Source organism: Heterodontus francisci, chromosome 43 (assembly GCF_036365525.1).
Source record: "Heterodontus francisci isolate sHetFra1 chromosome 43, sHetFra1.hap1, whole genome shotgun sequence".
Lineage (NCBI taxonomy): Eukaryota > Metazoa > Chordata > Chondrichthyes > Heterodontiformes > Heterodontidae > Heterodontus > Heterodontus francisci.
In genome coordinates, this window is record NC_090413.1 from 25,299,556 (window position 1) to 25,324,432 (window position 24,877).

Below are 24,877 nucleotides of genomic sequence, written 5' to 3' on the forward strand. Positions count from 1 at the left end.
AAATTCTACACAGGCCAAAGGAGAAATGCAGCCCAATTGGACAAGTCCTTCCTTTTCATTTGATCATTCTCTCATCTCAGCCTTTTTCACTCTGAGTCTTTCTCATGCTGTTACATCATTTCTCTTAGTAGAACACTCTGTGCTCACCTTATTTGGTCTACTTGGCTCTCCATGGTATCTGTATCTTTTCTTGCTGAGAACTAAGTATACGACTTCCGTCCAGTCCCCCTCTTTATCAAGTTGTCTCTAATGGGGAAGGGGTAACCATCATTCAACTTTTCCAACACTCTCCTGGCTGCCTTCCCACTTTTCACCCTCCGTGAACTTCAGCCAATCCAGAACACTGCTGTCCATGTCCTGATTCGCACCAAGTCCCACTCACCTGTCACCTCCTGTGCAGGCTGCTCCATGTTGTCTCCCTATCCGACAGTGCCTCGGATATAAGATGATGATCTTTGTGTGTTCATATCCCTCCAGGCCTCGACCCTCCTTATCTCTGCAACCTCCTCCAGCCCTACAACCCTCCGTCATCTTTGCGCTCCTCCAAACCTGGTCTCTCGCACATTCCGATTTTCATCGCTCCAGCACTGGGCCTTAAGCTCTGGAATTCCCTCCCTAAACCTCTCTGACCTTTAAAATAGTCATTAAAATCGATGCCTTTGACCAAGCTTATTTCCCACCTCCATTTAGATTTGGAGATACAGCACTGAAACAGGCCCTTGGGCCCACCGAGTCTGTGCCAACCATTAACACCCATTTATACTAATCCTACACTAATCCCATATCCCTATCACATCCTCATCTGTCCCTATATTTTCCGACCACCTACCTATACTAGTGACAATTTATAATGGCCAATTTACCTATCAACCTGCAAGTCTTTTGGCTGTGGGAGGAAACCGGAGCACCCGGAGGAAAACCCACGCAGACACAGGGAGAACTTGCAAACTCCACACAGGCAGTACCCAGAATTGAACCCGGGTACCTGGAGCTGTGAGGCTGCGGTGCTAACTACTGCGCCACTGTGCCGCCCATTGATTGACCTTTCAGCAGCTGATTGGCAGCATGTACACAAGCGTGATTAAGCCCTCACCACCCCACTAGTAATGTCGTTGTCTGGCTAATAATTTGTTCTTGTTTTCTCTTTGGTTTCACAATATGTCGTTTCTACGAAGGTGTTTTGTTAGTACAGGGTGTGCCTGGGTAAGCAGTCGATTTGAGTCGCGTCATTTGCCCGGCAAATTCCAGTGTATCTTCCTGAGTACAGCAGTGGACTGTACGTCCTCTGTTGCTGTGCTGTGCTTCAAGAAAATTGTCCTTTAGAAGTAGAGTTGCCAATTTTGGATGTACTCCTGAGGTTTCATGACAGGATATCCCACCTCCAACCATCTCTTTCCCCCCATCTCCAATATTTTTATAACATAATAAATGAAAGTTCAAAGAAAATGGGGGAACAAAAAGTTAATGCTCCTTATGATTTTCTCCCGGGTTTGCTTTCAGATGTTCTCAGGAGATTACTTTTGAATTCTTGGAGATTACAGGATAATCTTCTCCAGCCCTTTCGATCTCTAACCCCAAGTCCAAACCTCCTGAATGGAGCCCTCTCTTTTGCCTGTCATCTCGCCTTCCTCTCTTTTCTCCTTGTTTGTCTCCTTGACTTCAGTTTCTCTTTCTCGCTGCTTTTTACAGACAACAACCGTCCGCCCCCGCCTCAAAAAAAAGAAGAAGGATCGCACACGATCTGAAAAGAAGGGCAAGGGCAAGGGCAGAAAGAAATCGAAAAAAAATCGCAAAAAGAGGAAGAAAGATCGGGCTGTCCAGCAAAAGATAGAAACAGTTGGGGTTGGGGAACAGGTAGACAAAAAAAAAACCCAAAACCACTGAAGCTCCTTCTTAGGGCGATGTAGGAGGAGCTTTGATGACTGACATGTATGATTCTGCTAACTTAACACAGGCTTGCTAAACTCTACAAAGCCCTGTTCATATTACATTCCCAGCACTGATCTCCTGGCCAGCATGAACCAGTCTTTTCATAGGATGTGAATTTGTCAAAGGGGGCGAGGGGAAATTTAAAAAAAGTGAATTTGTGCAGTTGACAGTTTGTTAATAACCAGTTTGTTACTGTGCTAATCAATTTATTAATACGTATCTGAAATCAAGACTGCAAATTGTCAACTTGTGACTTCCGATTAATGACTTCCGTAGTGTTTTTTTTTTGAGTCCAACTGCTTGTCAAAATCATTTGTTTAGATTATTCAAATGTTCTAGGATTCAATCTGAACTTTTAATCACTTAAGAGTTTCCATAGCATGGGGTTGGCAGCTGGTTATTACAGACCCAGACAGTTTTCAAAATGGGGCTACCTAAAAGATTTGTAACATGTAAGCCAAACAGTGACAGAGAAAATCAAAGTTCTTGCCCCTCACCCCCCTCCCCCCTCCCAGTTCTTTCTCTGCAAATTTAACACATTCAATGGGAGCCCCCTATCCTAAAGATCTCAAAAAAGCTGCCAGCTACCCAAAAGAACACAGGAGCAAGAGTCAGCCATTTAGCCCCTTATGTCTGTTCTGCCATTCATTGCTGATCTGTATCTTGACTCCTTTGCATTCCATATCCCTTAATGCCCTGAACAGCAAAAATCTATTGCCCCCAATCTTGAAATTTTCAATTGGCTCAATAGCTTTTTGGGGTGAGAGTTCCAGATTTTGTAAGAAAGGTTGTATCTTTGGGGGGAAAATGTTTGAGACTGAAATTGCCCATGACTAAATTGGTGGCGATCAAGATTGGCGGCTGTAGGAACAGAGATCTGATCGTGTCGGAAAATGGGTTGTGGATTTCATACCAGAGCTTGCAGTAGTGCTTTTGTCCCAGGGCTTCCCGGGGGATATTTGACAAAATTATGGCAACCCTCCCCACCTACCCCCCAACAGTTTTGATGCAATCTGAATGGGGCTTGCAGAGCTTATTTGCCGCAACTGAATTAATGCCTTCCTGAGACGTTGCTGATAATTGGAATGTGTGCTTCACAGCAGTAACTCAAAGCAATAATCCAGCTTTTTATCATTGAATTGCTCGACTCTAACATCACGCATTGTTTGGAGTCTCTTTTGAACTGTGTCATGAGCTAATTTTGTTTTAATTTGTAGGGTTTGATTTATCATTGAATTATTGATTTGATTTGAAGGTTCGTGACCAGGTGTGGAGGAACGTCTCATTGTCTTTGAAGTGTGGAGAAGCCAGCTATTGGGTTGCATAGACTAGGTTGGGCTACAGATGACACCCCTTTCCCCACCCACCGCCCCCCCAACTCCTAATCCCCCAATAGTGTGCCCCCTTCAAACATTGCACTGGTAATCAAGACTCCCTCAGGTAGGGTTTAAACGCACAACCCGTAGGGAAATAGGATAAACCGGAGAGTTGAATGACACCAGGTTGTACTGGATCATTCTTTAGGAGTCTGGCTGAAGAAGCAACATTGACTGGTTGTCTAGCCTACTCTCTTGGCGGGAGGGGAGGACTCTGTCTGGTGAAGGGAGAGCAAAAAGGCTATAGCAGCACAAAACTCGACTCCACTGTGATTGCAACAAAACAGCATTTTAAAATGAATTGACAATGATTGAGACTCCCTTTGCTTAAAACGTTTGGGCCATTGTACCACACACTAGGTTCCAGTCAATAAGCAGGCAAATTGACAATCATTGTGAAGGCTTTCAGCATTAATGTCCTGAAACTTTCCACTGGGAGGTGGGCAAAAGCAGCCCTCCAAACTCTTCCCAAATTTCCTTCCCCTCTCCACCCCCCCTTGAGGCCTAGCATTTGACTCCCATCTGAGGCCTTCCCACTACTGTAGATCCAAAATCTTTCCTCCTGTTGTGTTGAAGCTCTGACTCATTGCCTTTAGTGGTTGATCGATTAGTTACCTAGTTGGGTCTGGGAGGAGATGACTGTCCCATTCAGATTGCTTAAAGTCACAATCAGAGTTGGCCATTGTGGGCAAGTTCTTCTGATTTGTTGATGTCTAACACCCTTGCTTTCTCATCTCTGTGTAGGAGAAGGAAGTGACTCCAAAGGAAGAAATAGAGAACGTTTCTGATTATTTCCTTGGTGCAGAATATTACACGGATTTGGAGTCGGCCATCTACAATGCCTCCAGGACCACTGACATTGTAGAGGAAAATGTAACGGATCATGAGGTAACCCCTGTTGTAATAGGGTGTCTGTTGGTGTCTCCACAGCCGAGGATTACATGGCTTTGTTAAGCGTCTTGTATCAAGAGGTTGCTTGTGTCTTGTGCACAGAGGCATGAATTGAAGCTCAGTAGAGTGAAAACATGGCCAGTGAACACAACGACCATAAGAGATTAAAATTCAAGTACTATGGCCAAGACAACTTGTGCTTTAGTTGGGGATCAATGCTTACTCCAACATCATTCACTTTCCCCACCTCCCTCCCACCTCTCTCCAACACGTTGCAATAATGTTGAAATGTCATACTCCCGGAAACAGGATTGTCATTTCCTGTAGGTTACCCCTTTCCTTTTACTTTGTGTTTTTCCACCACATGGCTACAGAAGTGAAAAAGCACAGAGGGAACAAAGTATACAAGATGGAGTTGATGTGACACTTATGTTTCCATGAGGTACGTGTCCCATGTGGCATCTAATCATTGATAATTGGTGATTTGGTGACACTTAGTCTCATCCCTCTGGAGAATTCACAGCACCAGCCTGTTATTGTTTTACGCACTCAGTTGATGCTATCCAAGTGGACCTTGGATCAGAGGAAAAAATGAGCTGGGTTCAGTGCCTCATGGACTGACCTCAGGCTTAGTGGGAAGATTAAAATTCATCCACATGGGCATAGCTGGGTCTCCCAAATCACTGCTGGCTGACTGTACCTGCACATATCTGGGGACATGGCTGAGAAGAGATTTCTTTTATTCATTCTTGGGTTGTGGGCGACGCTGGCAAGGCCAGCATTTATTGCCCATCCCTAATTGCCTTTGAGAAGGTGGTGGTGAGCTGCCTTCTTGAACCGCTGCAGTCCATTTGGGGTAGGTACACCCACAGTGCTGTTAGGAAGGGAGTTCCAGGATTTTGACCCAGCGACAGTGAAGGAACGGCGATATAGTTCCAAGTCAGGATGGTGTGTGGCTTGGAGGGGAACTTGCAGGTGGTGGTGTTCCCATACATCTGCTGCTCTTGTCCTTCTAGGTGGTCGTGGGTTTGGAAGGTGCTGTCGAAGGAGCCGGGATGAGTTGCTGCAGTGCATCTTGTAGATGGTACACACTGCTGCTACTGTGCGTCGGTGGTGAAGAGAGTGAATGTTTGTGGATGGGGTGCCAATCAAGTGGGCTGCTTTGTCCTGGATGGTGTTGAACTTCTTGAGTGTTGTTGGAGCTGCACCCATCCAGGCAAGTCAGAGTATTTCATCACATTCCTGACTGTGCCTTGTGGTGGACAAGCTTTGGGGAGTCAGGAGGTGAGTTACTCACCACAGAATTCCCAGCCTCTGACCTGCTCTTGTAGCCACGGTATTTATATGGCTACTCCAGTTCAGTTTCTCGTCAATGGTAACCCCCAGGATGTTGATGGTGGGTGATTCAGCGATGGTAAGTGCCATTGAATGTCAAGGGGAGATGGTTAGATTCTCTAATGTTGGAGATGATCATATGCCTGGCACTTGTGTGGCACCTGTACAGCCAACAGCCCATTAGCCTTGACACATTTGGCCAAATTGGTTTTCACAGACATTTAAATAGCACCTGTTGTATCGCAACGTCTTCAGTCTCTGGAACCTCTTCATTGGTATGTAATGGGATGCAAGGACACTTCATTTCCCTCTTGCTTCCTTGTAGATTGTCTGCTCATTTTGCCTTATCCAGGCAGTTCTGGTGGTCCTGGCTAATATTCATCTCTCTGCCAGTGGAAAAAAGATACAGCGATCATTCACTCATTTGTGGCATCTGTGTGCAAGTTGGTTACCAGGTTTGCCTGCATACCAGGGTCTGAACATCAAGAAAGTAGTTTGTTGGCTGAAAAGCACTTTGGGTCATTTTCAGGACATGTGAGGTGCTATATAGAAACATAGAATTGCAGAATTTTACATCACAGAATGAGGACATTCATTGTGTGGGCTCTTTGGTACAGCTATTCAATTAAATGCAGGGTCTTACTTGTATCATGAGTCAGTTCAAGTTTTCAATCAAATGACGTCCTTTCAGCAGGGCTCAGAAAATATTCAGGTTTGTGTTCAAGGGACTAGTTGAGGAAGTTTAATTGCATTGCAGTAAACATTGATTAATGGTTCAGGGCCAGTCTCAGATCTGATTCCCTGTGCAGTCCATTCCTGTTACATGAATCATCTGTTCTCTGCAGAATATTATTCCCTTATCTGGAACATTCACTTTTCAGGAATTTGCAGTGAAATTCACTGTCTGGTTGTTGTGGATGATTACTTGCATTCGAGGCTTTTAATGCCACTGGTAGTTGTGCTAGATAGTCTGCCACTTCATCCTGGGTGTTTTTAAAGAGGAATTCACCCTCAGCACAAACCGCAGATTTAACCTATTTAAGGATGTGAGAGGATGCATGCGTTCCCTTGGTACATTTTTAGCACAGTGGCTAAGCATTTGTGTTAAATTGCTGTCTGTGCTGCTTTCACGCAGCTGTTAACCCATTGCAATAAATGAGCTAATGAGTGCCTTACAATAGCAGATAGGAGTTTAGTGTTAATGTATCCCAACCATGCTGAACAATAGGTTAGTAGGAGGATTGATTGAGGCCAGGAAACTGAAAATGTTAACAAAAGAGCTAAAGAGATTGAGGAAATATACTGACAGCTTGCAACCCAGTGATGGGGGAGGTGGAGAAAAGCTGGATATTTGGCAAAGGTGAGCTCAAATGGGATGAAGGGCCATTGAATCCATCTTGTGAAAATAATTAAACACTGGAAGTGTTGTCATTTCAGTAACTTATTTGTTGTCTTGAAGACCATGCAAGAGGAGCTGATTGAAGAATCGGAAGGTCCCTTCACAGATGAGCATCAGGAGTATGAAATCCGAGAGTATGATGTGCATGACTACGATTACTTTGATAGAGACTATGAGGACCAGTGGAATCGGAGATTTGGGCCAGCTGAGAGAGGCGAGTCAGAGACACAGGATACAAGGGTAAGCTTGATTCCAATATCCTTGTCCATTATAACTTATATATTTAGAATTGAATTGTGTCTGCCCTTAGCTATACAATAATTGGACAGACTGTTATTAGGAAGGGAAGAAGGGCAGTATAACATGCATTTGTGATGGTACGTAAAGAAAGGGTTGCCAACTCTGGTTGGACATATTCCTGGAGGGGTCATCATATGGCCTCCGGCCTCCACACCCTCACCATTAGTCAGCCAACGTGTCAATCCTTGTGGTGTCACACTTTCCTGCAGCCAATTGGAAAGCGAACAGATGCTTTATTACCTGATTGAATGATTCTTGACTGTCATTAAAACAACCTTTTTCCCCCATGTCCAATATTTTATAACTAATAAATAAAAGTGTTCAAAGAAATATTTTTTGAAACAAAAAGGCATTTTTTTCATGCCCCTGTGAGTTTTCTCCCAGGTGTTGCTCCCAGCGGTGTCCTGGAGATTAATCTTCAATTCCTGGAGACTCCAGGGCAATCCTGGAGGGTTGGCAACACTACATAAAGAGGATTATCACTGTTCTGATCTGCCGCACAAATATTTTTCCTTTATGTGAGTTACAACATTGCATTGAGACTTTTCAAAGGAAGCTGGTTCCATTCAATGAAGTCTTCTTCCAAACTCCAACCTTTTGGATCTTGCCTCCCCTCCCACTCCTCCTCCTCCAGTGGCCCCACAATCTGGACCTCCTCCCCTAAAATCCTCCATCTTGTTACCTCTTTCGAAACATTCTGGCTTTCTCCTCCTGCTGTTCTGTTTCTCTTGCTCTGGGAAACATCTCAGGGCTTTTCACCTCTTGTAAAGGTGGCACGTTCGGTAAATGTAATTTTTACCGAGAGCAGTTCTCTGGCCCTCATTCTGGTATGTTGTGCTATTTCTAGATGCAGAACCTGAAGGGAGAGAAAGGAGAGCCTGCGATCATCGAGCCTGTGAGTATGGAAAGTTTGCTGTCTGAGTCCATGATCCTTCCTTTGAGCCCCTGCCATTTGCTAGGCCCCTCTTTCACTTTTGCAATGTTAGCCCCTCCCAAGCCTCATATCCATGCCCGATCCTCGCCTCACCTTATATCCATACGTGGGCAGTCTCGGTAAAAGTAGCTAGATTACAACTAGGAGAGCGCACTTTGGACGAGCTCTTTCTCTTACTCCTTCAATATCTAAAGTTAATGGCAGTCCAAGGAATAAACACAGGTCGAGAATTGAACCTGGCTCACTATGACTCAGTTCTGCACAGGGTGGTGCCTTGACTCAATGGACTATCAGGGAAGAAAGAAAGCCCCTTTGAAGAGGAATTATGACCCCACCCCAGATGCTTGTAAATTATCTGTTTGGAGTGTAATAATTGGGGACACCTTGACCATCCCAGTTTAAATACCAAACTGTGAAAGGACCCACAGCCATCTTGGACACTCTATTTCACCTTTCTTTATTTGGAAAGAAGTATAACTGAGAGAGATGACTTGTGATATTAGGCTTATCCCATTTGGCTGTTCTAACACAGTCTTGAACCCATTGAGTTAAGCCACTACAATAGCAGACGAAGAAATATTAACTATGCATGTTAAGGCCTTTATACACTGAGTCCACAGTCATTTCCAGGCTTATATTTTTCCTTGGAGACTGATAACATTGTTGGGCAGTGTACTGGGACAGATTACTTGTGTGAGCTCTGCTAAAGCTATCAGAGATTGCCATTAGCTAAGGGTATTTCAGCCAATAAAACAGTTCAGCGTGTTTAATTCTACCCTCTCCCTCGACAGATCTCTTCATCATCTAATCATAAAACTATCATAATATTCGTGGGTTATCACTGCTAAAATCAACAGCCCGTCAATCCTTCAACAGTAAGAAAAGTGAAATTGAAATATTTGCATGATTTTGCTTTGTTTTCTTTGAAGGGAATGCTGCTGCCAGGACCTCCAGGACCTCAAGGTTCTGAGGTAAGTGTTCATATTTATAAAGACAAGCTCCTTTCCGGTCTCCAAAACGTTACGTGCCCCATGAGCCACTCATCTTGAAGACTAGATCCAGAGACTCTAATCTGTTGCCGTTACAGATCTCTCTGAATCTAGTCTTTTGAAGTGTTCCGGCTCGTTTGACTAATCAAGTTCGTTGTTGTTCCGGGCCCAGAATTGATACAGTGGTGTACACGGCAGTCCAGTTTATAAGGGACAAATTGTTCTCAACAGTTGGTCAAGTGAACCTGCCTATTGAAGTATAACTCAACTTGCTTCAATGGACCATTGTCTTCAGGTGATTCTGGCGTACAAGCATGGGTGTGAGAATTGCATTTGGCCAAGATCTGGATCTGAGTCCAGTTGGGACCGATGGCATGAAAGTCTCCCCACTCAGTGAGCAGTGGACTTCCTATTTACAGTCGTCTTCAGATGCCTTCATGGCTTCTTGATATCTGCAACCTCCTTCAGCCCTACAACACCGCCCTGGGATCTTGGTGCTCCTCTTATTCTAGCCTATTGTGCATCCGCAATTTTCCTCACTCTGCCATTTGTAATTTGCAGCAAGCACCAGAAAAGAATTGACCATGAGAGAGCTGCCACATTTTTGTAAAAACCCCAACTTGTTCAATAATGCCCATTAAGAAAATGACCCTACTGTCTTTTACCCAGCCTTATGAAATAACTTAGTTATTCAAAGATGGACAATAAATGTGGACTTGCCCACATTCCAAGCACAAGTAAGACAAACCAAGACAAACTCTTAGTGATCTTGAGGATGGTTTAGAAATTCAAAACATTGTTACATTAAGAGTGCTTTTTGCTCTGGTACCAAACCCAATTTCTCCACCTCTGTATCATTGTCCACATCTGTCCTTTTCTGCCACTGAAACACTAGTCCGCCACCTTCATTACTTCATGTCTTCACTCTTCCAGCTGTCCTTTCTCCACATCGACCTTCCACTAACCTCAGCTCGCCCAAAAACTCTGGAACTCATGTCCTTGACCTCTTCTTCTCTAAGCTTCACTGGATTCCCAAAAATCTCTGTCTTATCTCCAGATTTCCCTCTAGTCCCATGCTTTCACTGATCTCCTCCCATCTCATGGACTCAATTGTACTCTTTGCTTCTCTAATATGGAATTTCTCCTTTCCCTGTTCCATTCTACATTTACAATGCTCTTACTCTCTGCCATTCTTTATTCAGTTTTCTCTGCCTTGCCATCAGCCTCCCGGTTGTCAAAACCCGCCCAAAATTCCGTTTCCTGTCTGTGCCTTTGGTTTCCCCCTCATAGCCTCTCTGTAGCCCTCCTTTTACCCATGGGCCCCCTTTCCTCCTTATTCTAAAGCACCTGGAGACGTCTTTCAGCACAGCCTGGTCAAGGCATATATGGACAAGAGCAGAAAGAGATGTACTCTGCATTCATTACAACAACAACTTGTATTTACATAGCTTCTTTCATGTAGCAAAGCATCTCAAGGAGCTTCATAAGATCATTATTAATCAAGGTTTGATCCTGAGCCACAGAAAGAAATATTGGTACAGGTGACCAAAAGCTTAGTCAAAGGGGTAGGCTTTAAGGAGAATCTTAAAGATGGAGAGAGAGGTAGAGAGACAGAGGGGATTAGGGAGAGAATTCCAGAGCCGCAGGGATCGGTGCTGGGACCCTTGCTGTTTGTAGCGTATCTTAATGATTTAGACGTGAATATAGGATGTATGATCAGTAAGTTTGCAGATGACACGAAAATTGGTGGTGTCATAAATAGTGAGGAGGAAAGCCTAAGATTACAGGACGATATAGATGGGCTGGTGAGATGGGCGGAGCAGTGGCAAATGGAGTTTAATCCTGAGAAGTGTGAGGTGATGCATTTTGGGAGGACTAACAAGGCAAGGGAATATACAATGGACGGTAGGACCCGAGGAAGTACAGAAGGTCAGAGGGACCTTGGTGTACCTGTCCATAGATCACTGAAGGCAGCAGCACAGGTAGATCAGGTGGTTAGAAAGGCATATGGGATACTTGCCTTTATTAGCCGCGGCATAGAATTTAAGGACAGGGAGGTTATGATGGAGCTGTATAAAACGCTAGTTAGGCCACAGCTGGAGTACTGTGTACAGTTCTGGTCATCACACTATAGGAAGGATGTGATTGCACTGGAGAGGGTGCAGAGGAGATTCACCAGGATGTTGCCTGGGCTGGAGCATTTCAGCTATGAAGAGAGACTGAAAAGGCTAGGGTTGTTTTCCTTAGAGCAGAGAAGGCTGGGGGGGGGACATGATTGAGGTATACAAAATTATGAGGGGCATTGATAGGATAGATAGGAAGAAATTTTTTCCCTTAGTGGAGGGGTCAATAACGAGGGGGCAAAGCTTTAAGGTAAGGGGCAGAAGGTTTAGAGGGGATTTAGGAAAAACATTTTCACCCAGAGGGTGGTTGGAATCTGGAATAACTGAGTGCCGGGCCCCACTGTTTGTTTTGCTGTTCCTGGGAAGAGGCACAAGTTTCCCAGTGTCATCGAAAAATATATTGTTTTGGCTCTTGTAAAATGCCCAAGGAAACAGAAGCCCTTCTGTGTATGAAAACTTTGGTTTAGCTTTTACTGAGAAATGTGACAGCTTTGTTTAGTCTTTAACTCTTTCACCCTGGGTCAATGAAGGAAAGGAAAACTTGCATTTATATAGCACCTTTCACATCCTGAGGCACGTTACAGCCAATGACGTACTTTTTGAAGTCCATTCGCTGTTAGAATGTCGGAAATGCAGCAGCCAATTTGCACACAGCAAGCTCCCACAAACATCAATGTGATAATGACCAGATAATCTGTTTTAATGATGTTGGTTGAGGGATAAATATTGGCCAGGACACTGGGGAGAACCTACCTGCTCTCCTTTGAAATAGTACAAGGGGATCTTTTTCTTCTGCCTGAGAGGCTAGATGGGGGCTCAGTTTATTGTCCCATTCAAAAGACAGCACCTCTGACCCCTTGTTCCGCACTGGGTGCATCAGCCCAGAATTTGTGCTCAAATATGTGGAGTGGGACTTGAACCCAGAATCTTCTGACTTAGACGAGAGTGCTCCCAACTGAGCCACAGCTAACATAAGCTGTTGGTTGGAGGCCCACACCAGTATTTGACCTCGTAATCTAGGCTGACAGTCTACTGCAGTGCTGAAGGAGTGCTGCATTGGCGGATGAGGTGTTGAACCGCTATCCCGTCTGCCTGTTCTTCTGGATGTTGAAGATCCCATTGTACTATTCGTGTGAAAAGCAGAGACTTTTTCTGATATCTTGGCCAACATTCCTCCTTCACTCAACACCACCGAAAAAAACCAAATTAACTGTTATAGCGTGTGATATTTTTAGCACAAACTGGCTGTATTTGTTCTCATAGCAACGGGCAAACTATATTGTTTGAAGCATTTGGGATATTTCTATGATGTACCTCGTGTTCCATAAATGCAAATGTTTCTTTCAAGTTACTGCATGCCGTGGGTGGGTCCTATTTTATCCAGATTGTTTATTATTGAACATTTTGCAACAGCTGAATAGACAATATTCTGCAAAGATTGTAAAGTGAAGTTTGGAAGTTTAATGTGAAAGGGTGTGCATCGCAAGTCTCAATGGATAGTCTTTCGAGAAATAGTACATAGTTTACAGCAACTATACATTCCTGCAAGGCACAAAAACCCCAAAAGTAAAGGCAGTCAACCGTGGATAACAAAGGAAGTTCAGGATTGTATAAGATTAAAAGAAAAGGCCTATAAAGTTGCCAGAACTAGTAGTAAACCTGAGGATTGGGAGGATTTTAGAATACAGCAAAGGAGGACGAAGAAACTGATAAAGGGAGAATAGAATACGAATGTAAACTAGCAAAAAGCATAAAAATGAACTGTAAAAGCTTCAATAGGTACGTAAAAAGGAAACGTTTGGCTAATACAAATGAGGGTCCATTACAGGCAGAGTTAGGAGAATTTATAATGGGGAACAGAGAAATGGCAGAGAAGCTAATTGATTACTTTGTGTCTGTCTTCACTGAGGAAGATACAGGAAATCTCCCAGAATTACAGATCCAAGGGATTAGGGGGAATGAGGAATGGAAGGAAATTAGTATTAGTAGGAAGGTTGTATTGGAGAAATTAATGGGGCTGAAGGTTGATAAGTCTCCAGGACCTGATATTCTACATCCCAGAGTGTAGAAAGAGGTAGCTATGGAGATAGTGGATGCATTGGTGATCATCTTCCAAAATTCCTGCACATTGGAAGGTCGCAAATGTCACCCCACTATTTAAGAACGGAGGGAGAGAGAAAACAGGGAAATACAGACCTGTTAGCCTTACATCAGTCAAAGAACAAAGAACAGTACAGCACAGGAATAGGCCATTCGGCCCTCCAAGCCTGCGCCGATCTTGATGCCTGCCTAAACTAAAACCTTCTGCACTTCCAGGGACCGTATCCCTCTATTCCCATCCTATTCATGTATTTGTCAAGATGCCTCTTAAACGTCATTATCGTACCTGCTTCCACCATCTCCCCCGGCAGCAAATCCCAGGCACTTACCGCCCTCTGTGTAAAGAACTTGCCTCGCACATCCCCTCTAAACTTTGCCCCTCTCACCTTAAACCTATGTCCCCTAGTAACTGACTGTTCCACCCTGGGAAAAAGCTTCTGACTATCCACTCTGTCCATGACGCTCATAACTTTGTAAACCTCTATCATGTCACCCCTCCACCTCCGTCGTTCCAGTGAAAACAATCCGAGTTTATCCAACTTCTCCTCATAGCTAATGCCCTCCAGACCAGGCAACATCCTGGTAAACATCTTCTGTACCCTCTCCAAAGCCTCCACGTCCTTCTGGTAGTGTGGCGACCAGAATTGCATGCAATATTCTAAGTGTGGCCTAACTAAAGTTCTGTACAGCTGCAGCATGACTTGCCAATTTTTATACTCTATGCCCCGACCGATGAAGGCAAGCATGCTGTCTGCCTTCTTGACTACCTTATCCACCTGCGTTGCCACTTTCAGTGACCTGTGGACCTGTACGCCCAGATCTCTCTGCCTGTCAATACTCCTAAGGGTTCTGCCATTTACTGTATACTTCCCACCTGCATTCGATGTTCCAAAATGCATTACCTCACATTTGTCCGGATTAAACTCCATCTGCCATTTCTCCGCCCAAGTCTCCAACCGATCTATATCCTGCTGTATCCTCTGACAATCCTCATCACTATCAGCAACTCCACCAACCTTTGTGCATTCCGCAAACTTACTAATCAGACCAGCTACATTTTCCTCCAAATTATTTATATATACTACAAAGAGCAAAGGTCCCAGCACTGATCCCTGCGGAACACCACTAGTCACATCCCTCCATTCAGAAAAGCACCCTTCCACTGCTACGCTCTGTCTTCTATGACCGAGCCAGTTCTGTATCCATCTTGCCAGCTCACCTCTGATCCCGTGTGACTTCACCTTTTGTACCAGTCTGCCAGGAGGGACCTTGTCAAAGGCTTTCCTGAAGTTCCATGTGGACAACATCCACTGCCCTTCCTTCATCAATCATCTTTGTCATTGGGAAACTGCTGGAATCTATTCTAAAGGATGTGATAAATGGACACTTGGATAATAATGATCTGATTGGGCACAGTCAACATGGATTTATGAATGGGAAATCATGTTTGACAAACATGGTGGAATTTTTTGAGGATGTTACTAACAGAATTGATAAAGGGGAGTCAGTAGATGTGGTATACTTGGATTTTCAGAAGGCTTTTGATAAAGTCCCTCGCAGGAGGTTGGTTAGCAAAATTAAAGCACATGGGATAGGAGGTAATATGGTGGCATGGTTTAAGGATTGGTTAACAGTAGAAAGCAGAGAGTATGAATAAACGGATCATTCCCACATTGGCAGGCTGTTACTAGTGGGGTACCGCAGGGATCAGTACTTGGGCCGCAGCTGTTCACAATATATATCAATGATTTGGATGTGGGGACCAAATGTAATATTTCCAAGTTCGCGGATGACAAAACAAGATGGGAATGTGTGTTGTGAGGAAGATGCAAAGCAGCTTCACGGGGATTTGGACAGACTTAGTGAGTGGGCAAGAACATGGCAGATGGAATATAATGTGGAAAAATGTGAGGTTATCCACTCTGGTAGGAGGAACAGATGTGCAGAGTATTTTTTAAATGGTAAGAGATTAGAAAGTGTAGATGTACAAAGGGACCTGGGTGTCCTCGTCAATAAGTCACTGAAAGCTAACATGCAGGTGCAGCAAGCAATTAGGAAGGTTAGCCTTTATCACAAGAGGATTTGGGTGCAGGAGTAGTGAAGTCTTGCTTCAATTGTACAGAACTTTGGTTAGATCGCACCTGGAGTACTGTGTGCAGTTTTGGTCCCCTTACCTTAGGAAGGATATTATTGACATAGAGGGAGTGCAATGAAGGTTCACCAGACTTGTTCCAGGGATGGTGGGACTGTCCTATGAAGAGAGATTGGGGAAACTGGGCCTGTATTCTTTAGAGTTTCAAAGAATGAGAGGTGATCTCATTGAAACCTACAAATACTTAAAGGGATAGACAGGGTAGATGCAGGTAAGATGATTCCCCTGGTTGGGGAGTCTAGAACCAGGGGACATAATTTCAAAATAAGGGGAAGCCACTTTGGTAGTAGGAATAGATGTGCAGAGTATTTCTTAAATGCTAAGAGATTAGAAAGTGTAGATGTGCAAAGGGGACCTGGGTGTCCTTGTCAATAAGTCACTGAAAGCTAACATGCAGGTGCAGCAAGCAATTAAGAAGGCTGTACCCCAGAGGACTGTGGAAGCTCAGTCATTGAGTACGTTTAAAGCAGAGATTGACAGATTTGTAAATACAAATGACATAGGGGGATGTGAGGATAGTGTGGGAAAGGGGCATTGAGGTGGATGATCAGCAATGATCATATTGAATGGCGGGGCAGGTTCGATGGGCCAAGTGGCCCACTCCTGCTCCTATGTTCCATAGGAACTATTGGCACTGTGCCAGCGACACCCTCACCCAATGTAAATGGGATCGATCCTACCTACTTCCTTTGGAGCATAAAGGAGGGGGCTCCTTTAGCCGAATAACCCTTGTATTGTCAGTTGGGTGAAGAGTGGCACAATTGAAAAGTTTTCCCCTCAGATTCTTGACAAACTAAACCTTGCTTTCACTTCGCATTTTCTTTTAAGCAAAGAGGAAGAAAAATCTGGTTAACATTAAGTATCTATGAAGAACATTTATTGCAATCCCCAATAGCAATCAGATGATGTCCGATTTCTTGCACGGCCTTGACTTTTCTCTGAACTCTTTACTTGCAGGGCCCTCCAGGATCCCCAGGCTTGATGGGGCCCCGTGGGCAGCCTGGTGACCTAGGACCAACGGTAAGCTTTGCCATTTAATTGTTGCCGTAGATGCTCGCGGATGTGAATACGCACTGTAGCGAGAGATTAGCCACTCTGTGTTGACGGCACGTGACGACAAGTTGAGGCATATTATTTTTAGCCTCGTGTGGCATTGCCTGGAGGAAGGGGTGGGGCCTTTGAGGTCAGCAGACCTTAGCAGATTTTAAGAGTCCCTGAGGGGAAGATTGTACATGATCTGTGAGCAGAATAGTCCCGCTTGGACCTAGGGACTTTCATATCTACTGGTGCTCAATCTTTTCCATGTGATGTTCCCTTCCCCTCGCACAGTAAATGCTACAATCTGCTGGACCAGTCTCTGCTATTGTTCCTCTGTGTTGAGGTGGGGAGGCTATTTAAAATAGATGAATTCGAGCCAACAGATGATTTGAAACACACACAAGCATTTCCCCCCCGCTATAGTGCTGTACAAAAATGCCACATATAACAACAAAAAAGGAAATGATTTAAAGGAGAACAATGGTTTTTGAGCTAAACATTACCGGGTAACAGAGTCCATCAAGCACGTCTCAAAGATGTTTTGTCCATGAGCTAAACAGGTTCTCCAGACCTTGTGTATTGTGCTTGTGAAGTCTTTTTAGTTTAGTTTAGTTTAGAAATACAGCACTGAAACAGGCCCTTCGGCCCACCGAGTCTGTGCTGACCATCAACCACCCATTTATACTAATGCTACACTAATTCCATATTCCTACCACATCCCCACTGTCCCTATATTTCCCTACCACCTACCTATACTAGGGGCAATTTATAATGGCCAATTTACCTATCAACCTGCAAGTCTTTGGCATGCGGGAGGAAACCGGAGCACCCGGAGGAAACCCACACAGACACAGGGAGAACTTGCAAACTCCGCACAGGCAGTACCCAGAATTGAACCCGGGTCGCTGGAGCTGTGAGGCTGCGGTGCTAACCACTGCGCCGCCCGTCACTCATCTTCAAGAGGTCATTGCTATATCTGAGAGGGTTTGCACCTAGATCCATGCCAGGCAGTCGTTGGATCTGATTTGATTAATCAAATGATTTTTTAAAATCAAATCCTGATTGAAAAATCAGTCTGCCTGAGTCAGTCTCTCTATTGCTGTTGTTCTTCCTATTTGTGTTTATGTCTCTCTCTCTCATTCTCTCTGTCTCTCTCTCTCATTCTCTCCCTTTATTTTTTCTCTTCCTCTTCCTGTTCATCTTTTACTTTCATTCCCTTCTTGCTTCACTCTCCTCTCTCTCATTGTTTCTTGTGGTCATGTTCTTTACCTCTTGTTCTTGCATTCTCTCATTCTCTTTAGTTCTTTCTCTCGTTTTCTCTCTCTTCACGTTCTCTCATTCTCTTTCTCACTCACTCCCCACTGCTCTTTTTTAATCAAACAAATCCTATCGTGAGCCAACACCCCCCCCACCCCCGCCAACTATGTACCCCTTCTGTGATGTTGCTGAAGGGATGTCCTTGCAATGCATTCGCTTTGCAGCCAGTAAGACAGCCTCTGTGTTTGCTGCCTGAGGCAGCTGTGTTGCTTACCCTTCAGTATTCTCTGTGAGAGTGATGCACGCCCAGACCCGTCTCGCCGACAGCAGCATGAAGAAGCAGATGCTTTCCAAGGGGCATTGCCAGTTCCTCTACACACGAGGGATGAATGCAGCACTCTGCAGAGGAGCTGGGAGCTTTATTTTGTCAACTCATTATCTGGAGTTTGTTTAGATGTAAATACCTCTCAGCCTTTTGCCTTTACCTCAGCAATCACGCTTGCTTCTTAAAAAGAGAAAAGTGTTTACGTGAAAAGCTTTTGACAAGTGTTACACCAAAGGCAGAACTAAATAAAGAAGTGTTACAAGGCTACTCGGCACTTGGGTTCAAGAGCTGATATGCAGAGTTCAATAGCACCCTCAGTCTTTGTGCTTTCTAGCTTTTCTGTTGCATGTACAATTACATAGAATTTACAGTACAGAAACAGGCCATTCGGCCCAACTGGTCCATACCAGTATTTAAGCTCCACATGAGCCTCCTCCCACCTGACTTCATCAGCATATCCTGCTATTCCTTTCTCCCTCGTGTTTATCCAGCTTCCCCTTAAGTGTCTGTGCGATTTGCCTCATCCTCTCCTTGTAGTGCGTTCCACATTCTCGCCACTCCCTGGGTAAAGAAGTTTCTCCTGAATTCCCTATTGGATTTGTTAGTGACTATCTTATATTTATGGCCCCGGGTTTTGGATTTGTAACCTCACCTAAAATCCCCCCAGCCCCTTTATGTTGAATCGTGTGAATGCGTTAGCATGTTTTTAAAAAAAAACCCTCGGGCTACAATTCACAGGCATTTGAAGAGGAATTTTCTTTTCGTTCATATTGCGTTAGTTACCCTGATTGACACCATTTGTATGGAAATAATTTGTGAGTAATTCTCAGCTCTCACAGATACACGTGCCTCACATCTAAAAGCAGGATTGTTTCTTTAGGAGTAACGTAGGATTGTTTGTTAGACCAGCCTCAGTTTCCCACATTCTCAGTAGATCCCACAATCCTTTCCTTCCAGGATTGAATTGCTCTGTCTGTGAAACAAGTGACTTCACAAGTAATTCATTGGCTTGGCAGTACTATGGGGAATTCAAAGGATGTGAGATGCCCTTTTGTTCTTTATCGATCCCATTTTCAGTGTCTACTCTCATTGGTAATATTCCCCAAATCCTACTTCAGATGAAGTAACCTTGCCTTTAATTCCTTACTTCTACAATGTGTCCCTTAGCATTGACCCTTCCACCACAGCAAACAATTGGCAAGGCTTGTTTATCCTTTTCATAATTTGGTCTTAGACTGAATTTGTGTCTAGTCAAAGATTAGGAAATGAAGAATGGCCTTTCAGGACCAGTGCTTGGGAGACCATATCACGTGGCTTAATCTGTTGACTGTTACTGAACTTGGAGCAAACATCACGTCGAAATTGCCCAGGGTACAAAAGCGGAGACACGGCTGATTGATTCACATATGAATTAAATTACACACTGCAAACTTCCTCTGCTAGACATGTCTACTGCTCTCTTCCCCACACCGCCTCCACCATGTGAATGATGCATAGCAGCTTGACACTGTTGCCTGTCAAACCCTTTGTTCCTTTTAATCATTAAATGTGGATGAAAGTTCTTACATGTTTGGCAGATTTCAGATCAGAGACTATTTGCCTCCAGGGCTCTTTTTTTAATTGAAGAGGGAAATTTTGGCCAGTATAGTTAGACGAGGTGAAAGCTCAACAAAGCGCACACAGGCTGACCCTTCATCAGTCCAACCATTCCCCTATTCCGTCTCTGGATATGTTTTTTTTGTTAGGATTGCAAGTTTCACTTGCAATGTTTTTGGGGAGGTTTTCTCAGTTTAAAGAGTCAGGGATCCTTACAGGAAATCAAACCCTGTTTTCGATAGGTCTTCCTGCCTGGGCTTTCAAGGGAAGGGGGGCGAGAGAAAGAGGCAGATGAGTTTTATCAAGGTTGCTTCAAGTCCTTTGAGAGAAGACGGGGAAAATTGCTTCGGAGATTGAAGGGAGAGGCCTTTGCTTGCATACACTGCTAACAGTCTTTTATTGGATTCAGGACATGTGGTTTGTATTGTTCTGACCCCTGGGCTGTGGATATAGAGCTGCCAATTTCAGAGGGAGGAAGAAAAATGTATCTTTATGCAGTAAGAACTTTGAAAACTAACCTCCTGGTATGCCACACTGCACAGTGGCATTACAACGAAACAGATTTAGAACCTCCATGCAGATACAATGTCAGGTGGCTTCACTCAGTTCGTGCTACTCATAACATACCTTCACTTTTTTTTATCTCCACTGGTTATTTACTAAGGCTCCCAGTCTTCCTCATTCTGTATTTCGATTCTAGACTATTGGCACTGTCCCATCAACTCCTGATTCTCTAGGGTATTGGCATTGCCCCAATTAGTTCCTGACCCTGGGGTATTAGTTCATTGCCCCTATGGTCTGCTAAGCTCCTCGTTTATCCAGCTGAGTTTCCCTGTGAAGGACTGGCGGTTGTGTAAAAGTGTCGCATAAATCAACTCACTGGTTCTTGTGTGCATCTCCCGGTTGAGTCACCCTTATCTGCATTGGAGCAAAGTCAGGAATAGTCCCCCCAGGCAGAGTCGCCTTCCCTAATGGGCTCGTACGACAAACGTTACACATGTCTGAACTAGATTTATTAACTCCAGGCACTGTTGCCTTTGTAAACATGCAGGTGCTAATTTGTTTCTCTGACTGAATCTTGGCACTTCAGCAGAAATGTTGTTGTGCAGGCGCAGAACGCAAACCTGCTTGCTGTCGTCGTTTGACGTGAGGTGAAATATGAATCATTCCGTTGACAGATAGTGAATTGTGCGAAACATGTCTCTGGTATCAGCTAGCATTTCCTCCAGGTATATGTTCCTGTGCTGTTCAACGTGTCTGTACCTGACCTCAGTTGCATTTAACATGGCTTCTCGTTTTGACAGATGCCTTTTTTTTTTGTTCCTCCCCTTCTTTAAACACAGGGTCCCCCAGGACGTCCTGGTCTCCCAGGTGTTGACGGATTACCGGGCCCCCCTGGGACCATGCTGATGTTTCCGGTGAGTTTTCTGATCAATGCTCAGGCCGGATTTCAAGAACAGAGATTCCCATACTCATGTACTCATGTATTGTTGGAACTGAGCCAGCTTTACCACGTGGACTGCAGTCGTTCAAGAAGGCAGCTCACCACCACCTTCTCAAGGGCAATTAGGGATGTTCAACAAATTCTGAGCTTGCCAGTGATGTCCAGATCCCATGAATGAATTTTCAAAAAGCTATTGGTCTATTATGTTTTTAAAGGGATCATAGAATTGTACAGCACAGAAGGAGGCCATTTGGCCCTTTATGCCTGTGCTGTCTCTTTGAAAGAGCCATCCGATTAGTTCCACCTCCCTGGCTCTTCCCCGTAGCCCTGCAAATTTTTACCCCTTCAAGTATTTATCCAATTCCCTTTTGAAAGTTACTATTGAGTCTGCTTTCACTACCCTTTTAGGCAGCGCGTTCCAGATCATAAAAACTTGCTGTGTTTTAAAAAAATTCTCCTCATCTTCCTCCTGGCTTTTTTGCCAATTATTTCAAATCTGTGTCCTCTCGTTCCTGACTCTCCTGCCAGCAATAACAGTTTCTCCCTATCTACGATATCAAAACCCCTCATAACTTTGAAAATCTCTATTACATTTCTCTGTTCTAAGCCTCTCTAGTCTTAGCACATAACTGAAACCCCTCTCTCAGGTACCATTCTAGTAAATCTCCCCATGCCCCCTTACCAAAGCCTTGACATCCTTTCAAAAGTGCGGTGCCCAGAATTGATCACAATACCCCAGCTGAGGCCCATCCAATCTTTTCAAAATAATCAATTTATCCCAATAAAGTATCCCCTGGATCAGCTGGTGTTTCTGTATTTCACGAAACCCCCCTTCTTACTACTAGTATAATAGATGGGGAGGTATTCCTCTTGTCTTCAGTCCATTTGCTCTGATTTGATTCTCTGTTCCCCTTGAGAGCTTTGCTGAAGCCAGATTTGCTCTCCTGCGCTGTATCTCCGCCACAGGAGACACAGATCTTGCCCAGGTCACTTTATGGCAAGCGCATTGGGTATAAGAGGAAGGAAGTCTTGCTGCAATTATATTGGTCTTTTTGTGAGACCACCTGGGAACACTGTGTATGGTTTTGGTCTTGTAAGCTGTGGCTCAGTGGGTAGCACTCTTGCCTCTGAGGCAGAAGTTTGTGGGTTCAAGTCCCACTCCAGAGTCTTGAGCACAAAAACCTAGGCGGACAGTTCAGCGGAGTACTGAGGGAGTGCTGTGGGAGGTGCCAATGTTCAGGTGATCTGTTAAATAGAGGCCCCGTCTGATCCCTCAGGTGGATGTAAATGATCCCATTGGCGCTATTTCGAAGAAGAGCAGGGGAGTTCTGGCCAATATTTTTCCCTCAATCAACATCACTTTTTTTAAAAAAAACAAATCTTTGCTGTTTGTGGGATCTTGCTGTGCACAAATTGGCTGCCACATTTCCTACATTACAACAATGACTACACTTCAAAAGTACCTCATTGGCTGTAAAACACTTTGTGATGTCCTGAGGTCCTTAGAAGGCGCTATAGAAATATAAAACCTTTTTATCCGAAGGAAGGGTAGACTTGCCTTCGAGGGTGAGAGGGCTGTCTTATGAGGAGAGATTGAGTCGAATGGGCTTATGCTCTATCGAGTTTAGAAGTGATCACGTTGAACCGTATAAAATTCTTAGAAGACTTGACATGGTTGATGCTGGTAGATTGTTTCCCCCTCGGCTGGTGAGTCCAAAACTAGGAGTCAGTCTCAGGATAAGGGGTTTGCTATTTTGGACTGAGATGAGGAGAGATTCCTTCACTCAGAGGGTTGTGAATCTTTGGAATTCTGTACCCCAGAGGGCTGAGGATGTTCAGTCGTTGAGCATATTTGAGATTGAAAATGATAGGTTTTTAGGCGCTAGTGATCAAGGTATAAGGGGATCGTGGGAAAGTGGAGTTGCAGTAGAAGATCAGCCATGATCTTATTGAATGGCACGAGGGGCCATTAGGCTCTTTATGTTTCTTATATCACTGGTTTGCCAATTATGCCTCAGCCGCTGTCCAGTGATGGTGAGTAGGAAGACGCATACTGAAATCATCACATCATTACCTTTCCTGTCTTGCAGCCTGCTGTACCAAAAACCCCATTTCTGTCTGGGAACTAAGTGGAATGTAACCTAGCTGAAATAGTGAGAGATCATTTCTTGACAGCTGAAAATTGAATTTAGGCCACCCAACTTATTGCGCTCAGAATTATTCTGCCTGCTGACTTCAAAATAAATTACCTCAGAGAAGTGCAGGCGCTTTTTTTTTTAAAGCTCACTACATATCACAAAATCAACCACAGATATAGTAGATCAAATCTTGACAGAGGGATTTTTTTCTTCTCTTGTGAGTTTACACTTGATTGACAGTGGGAAAAATTGGTTCCAGAACCTGGGGTCAGGAGCACCCTGCAGCAGTGAAAATGGAAGGCTCAGATAGTTAGTGTATATGTTGTGGAGCAGGGGGTGCTCAGGATGGTGGCTGTCCTTGATTGGGCTTCTCTGATGTCTGGTTACCTAGACGACAGAGCTGTTACACCTTCTGATAGACGGAAAGGGGTGGTGATCCTCTCTGCTTTTTAGTTATCAGGGATGCAGTGAACAAGTGTTATTACCTATGGTGGAATTTCAGGAGTTAAAAGGAGATTACAGTTTAATTACAGGTGTTTCTTGAGGTTGTATGTAATAAAAGACCCTCAATTTTGTACTTTTCTATTTCCCATTTTAGTTTGCTTGTTCAGGTGAGCATTCTGACTGGCTGTGAGTAAAACACTTCTCAGATCAGGTGTCGCATGGCCAAATGCAGACTGAGGTTCTGACCCAATAATGTACCATAACCGAACCTCAAAACGTTCCTTACAGCGTCTGGTGTGACACTAACATTTCCTTCGTGGGTCATCCTTGTGCGTTCGAGTGAGATTTATGTCTTAATATAAAGTTATGGATGGTTCTGTGTATTAACCCCACTTTGAGCACCTTGAGGTTGTCTATTTCACATTGGACAGTTGAAGACTGGACTGGATTTTTAAAAAAATTTATTTAGAGATACAGCACTGAAACAGGCCCTTTAGTCTGTGCTGACCATAATCCACCCATTTATACTAATCCTACACTAATCCCACATTCCTACCACATCCCCACCTGCCCCTATATTCCCCTACCACCTACCTATACTAGGAGCAATTTATAATGGCCAATTTACCTATCAACCTGCAAGTCTTTGGCTGTGGGAGGAAACCGGAGCACCCGGAGAAAACCCACGCGGTCACAGGGAGAACTTGCAAACTCCGCAAGACAGTACCCAGAATTGAACCCGGGTCGCTGGAGCTGTGAGGCTGCGGTGCTAACCACTGCGCCGCCCATTGAAACACCGAACCCAGTGGTGAAAAGCCAAGTGATCGTCTGTTGGCCTTGAACATGGGTTCAAGTCTCACTCCAAAGATTTAGCACAAAATCTAGGCTGACACTCCCAGAGCAGTACTGAGGGAGTGCTGCACTGACAAATAAGACAATAAACCGAGGCCTTTGTCTGCCTTCTCAATTGGATATTGTTACGAGGGGGGGTTCGAAGGGCTCCCCTCTTTTCTCTCTCCTTGTTTGACCGCAACAGGGTTTATTTCTTTTAAGAAGTGAATGTACTTGCCAATTCAGAGAGTGTTTCACTATTTACGTGCTATGATC

At 44.3% G+C, this 24,877-nt stretch overlaps 1 protein-coding gene across 2 annotated transcripts in view; it reads left to right on the top strand.

The window, feature by feature from the left end:
- LOC137355733 (collagen alpha-1(XI) chain-like) overlaps window positions 1–24,877 on the top strand; it is a 244,071-nt gene that overhangs the window by 81,822 nt on the left and 137,372 nt on the right. The window contains exons 6-12 of one of the 2 annotated variants that reach the window (XM_068021204.1): window positions 1,690–1,854; window positions 4,050–4,193; window positions 6,991–7,170; window positions 8,078–8,125; window positions 9,094–9,135; window positions 16,486–16,548; window positions 21,088–21,162. In XM_068021204.1, coding sequence (XP_067877305.1) covers window positions 1,690–1,854; window positions 4,050–4,193; window positions 6,991–7,170; window positions 8,078–8,125; window positions 9,094–9,135; window positions 16,486–16,548; window positions 21,088–21,162 — 717 coding nt within the window. The remainder of the gene's footprint in view (window positions 1–1,689; window positions 1,855–4,049; window positions 4,194–6,990; window positions 7,171–8,077; window positions 8,126–9,093; window positions 9,136–16,485; window positions 16,549–21,087; window positions 21,163–24,877) is intronic. The other variant, XM_068021206.1, reaches the window with a different exon arrangement.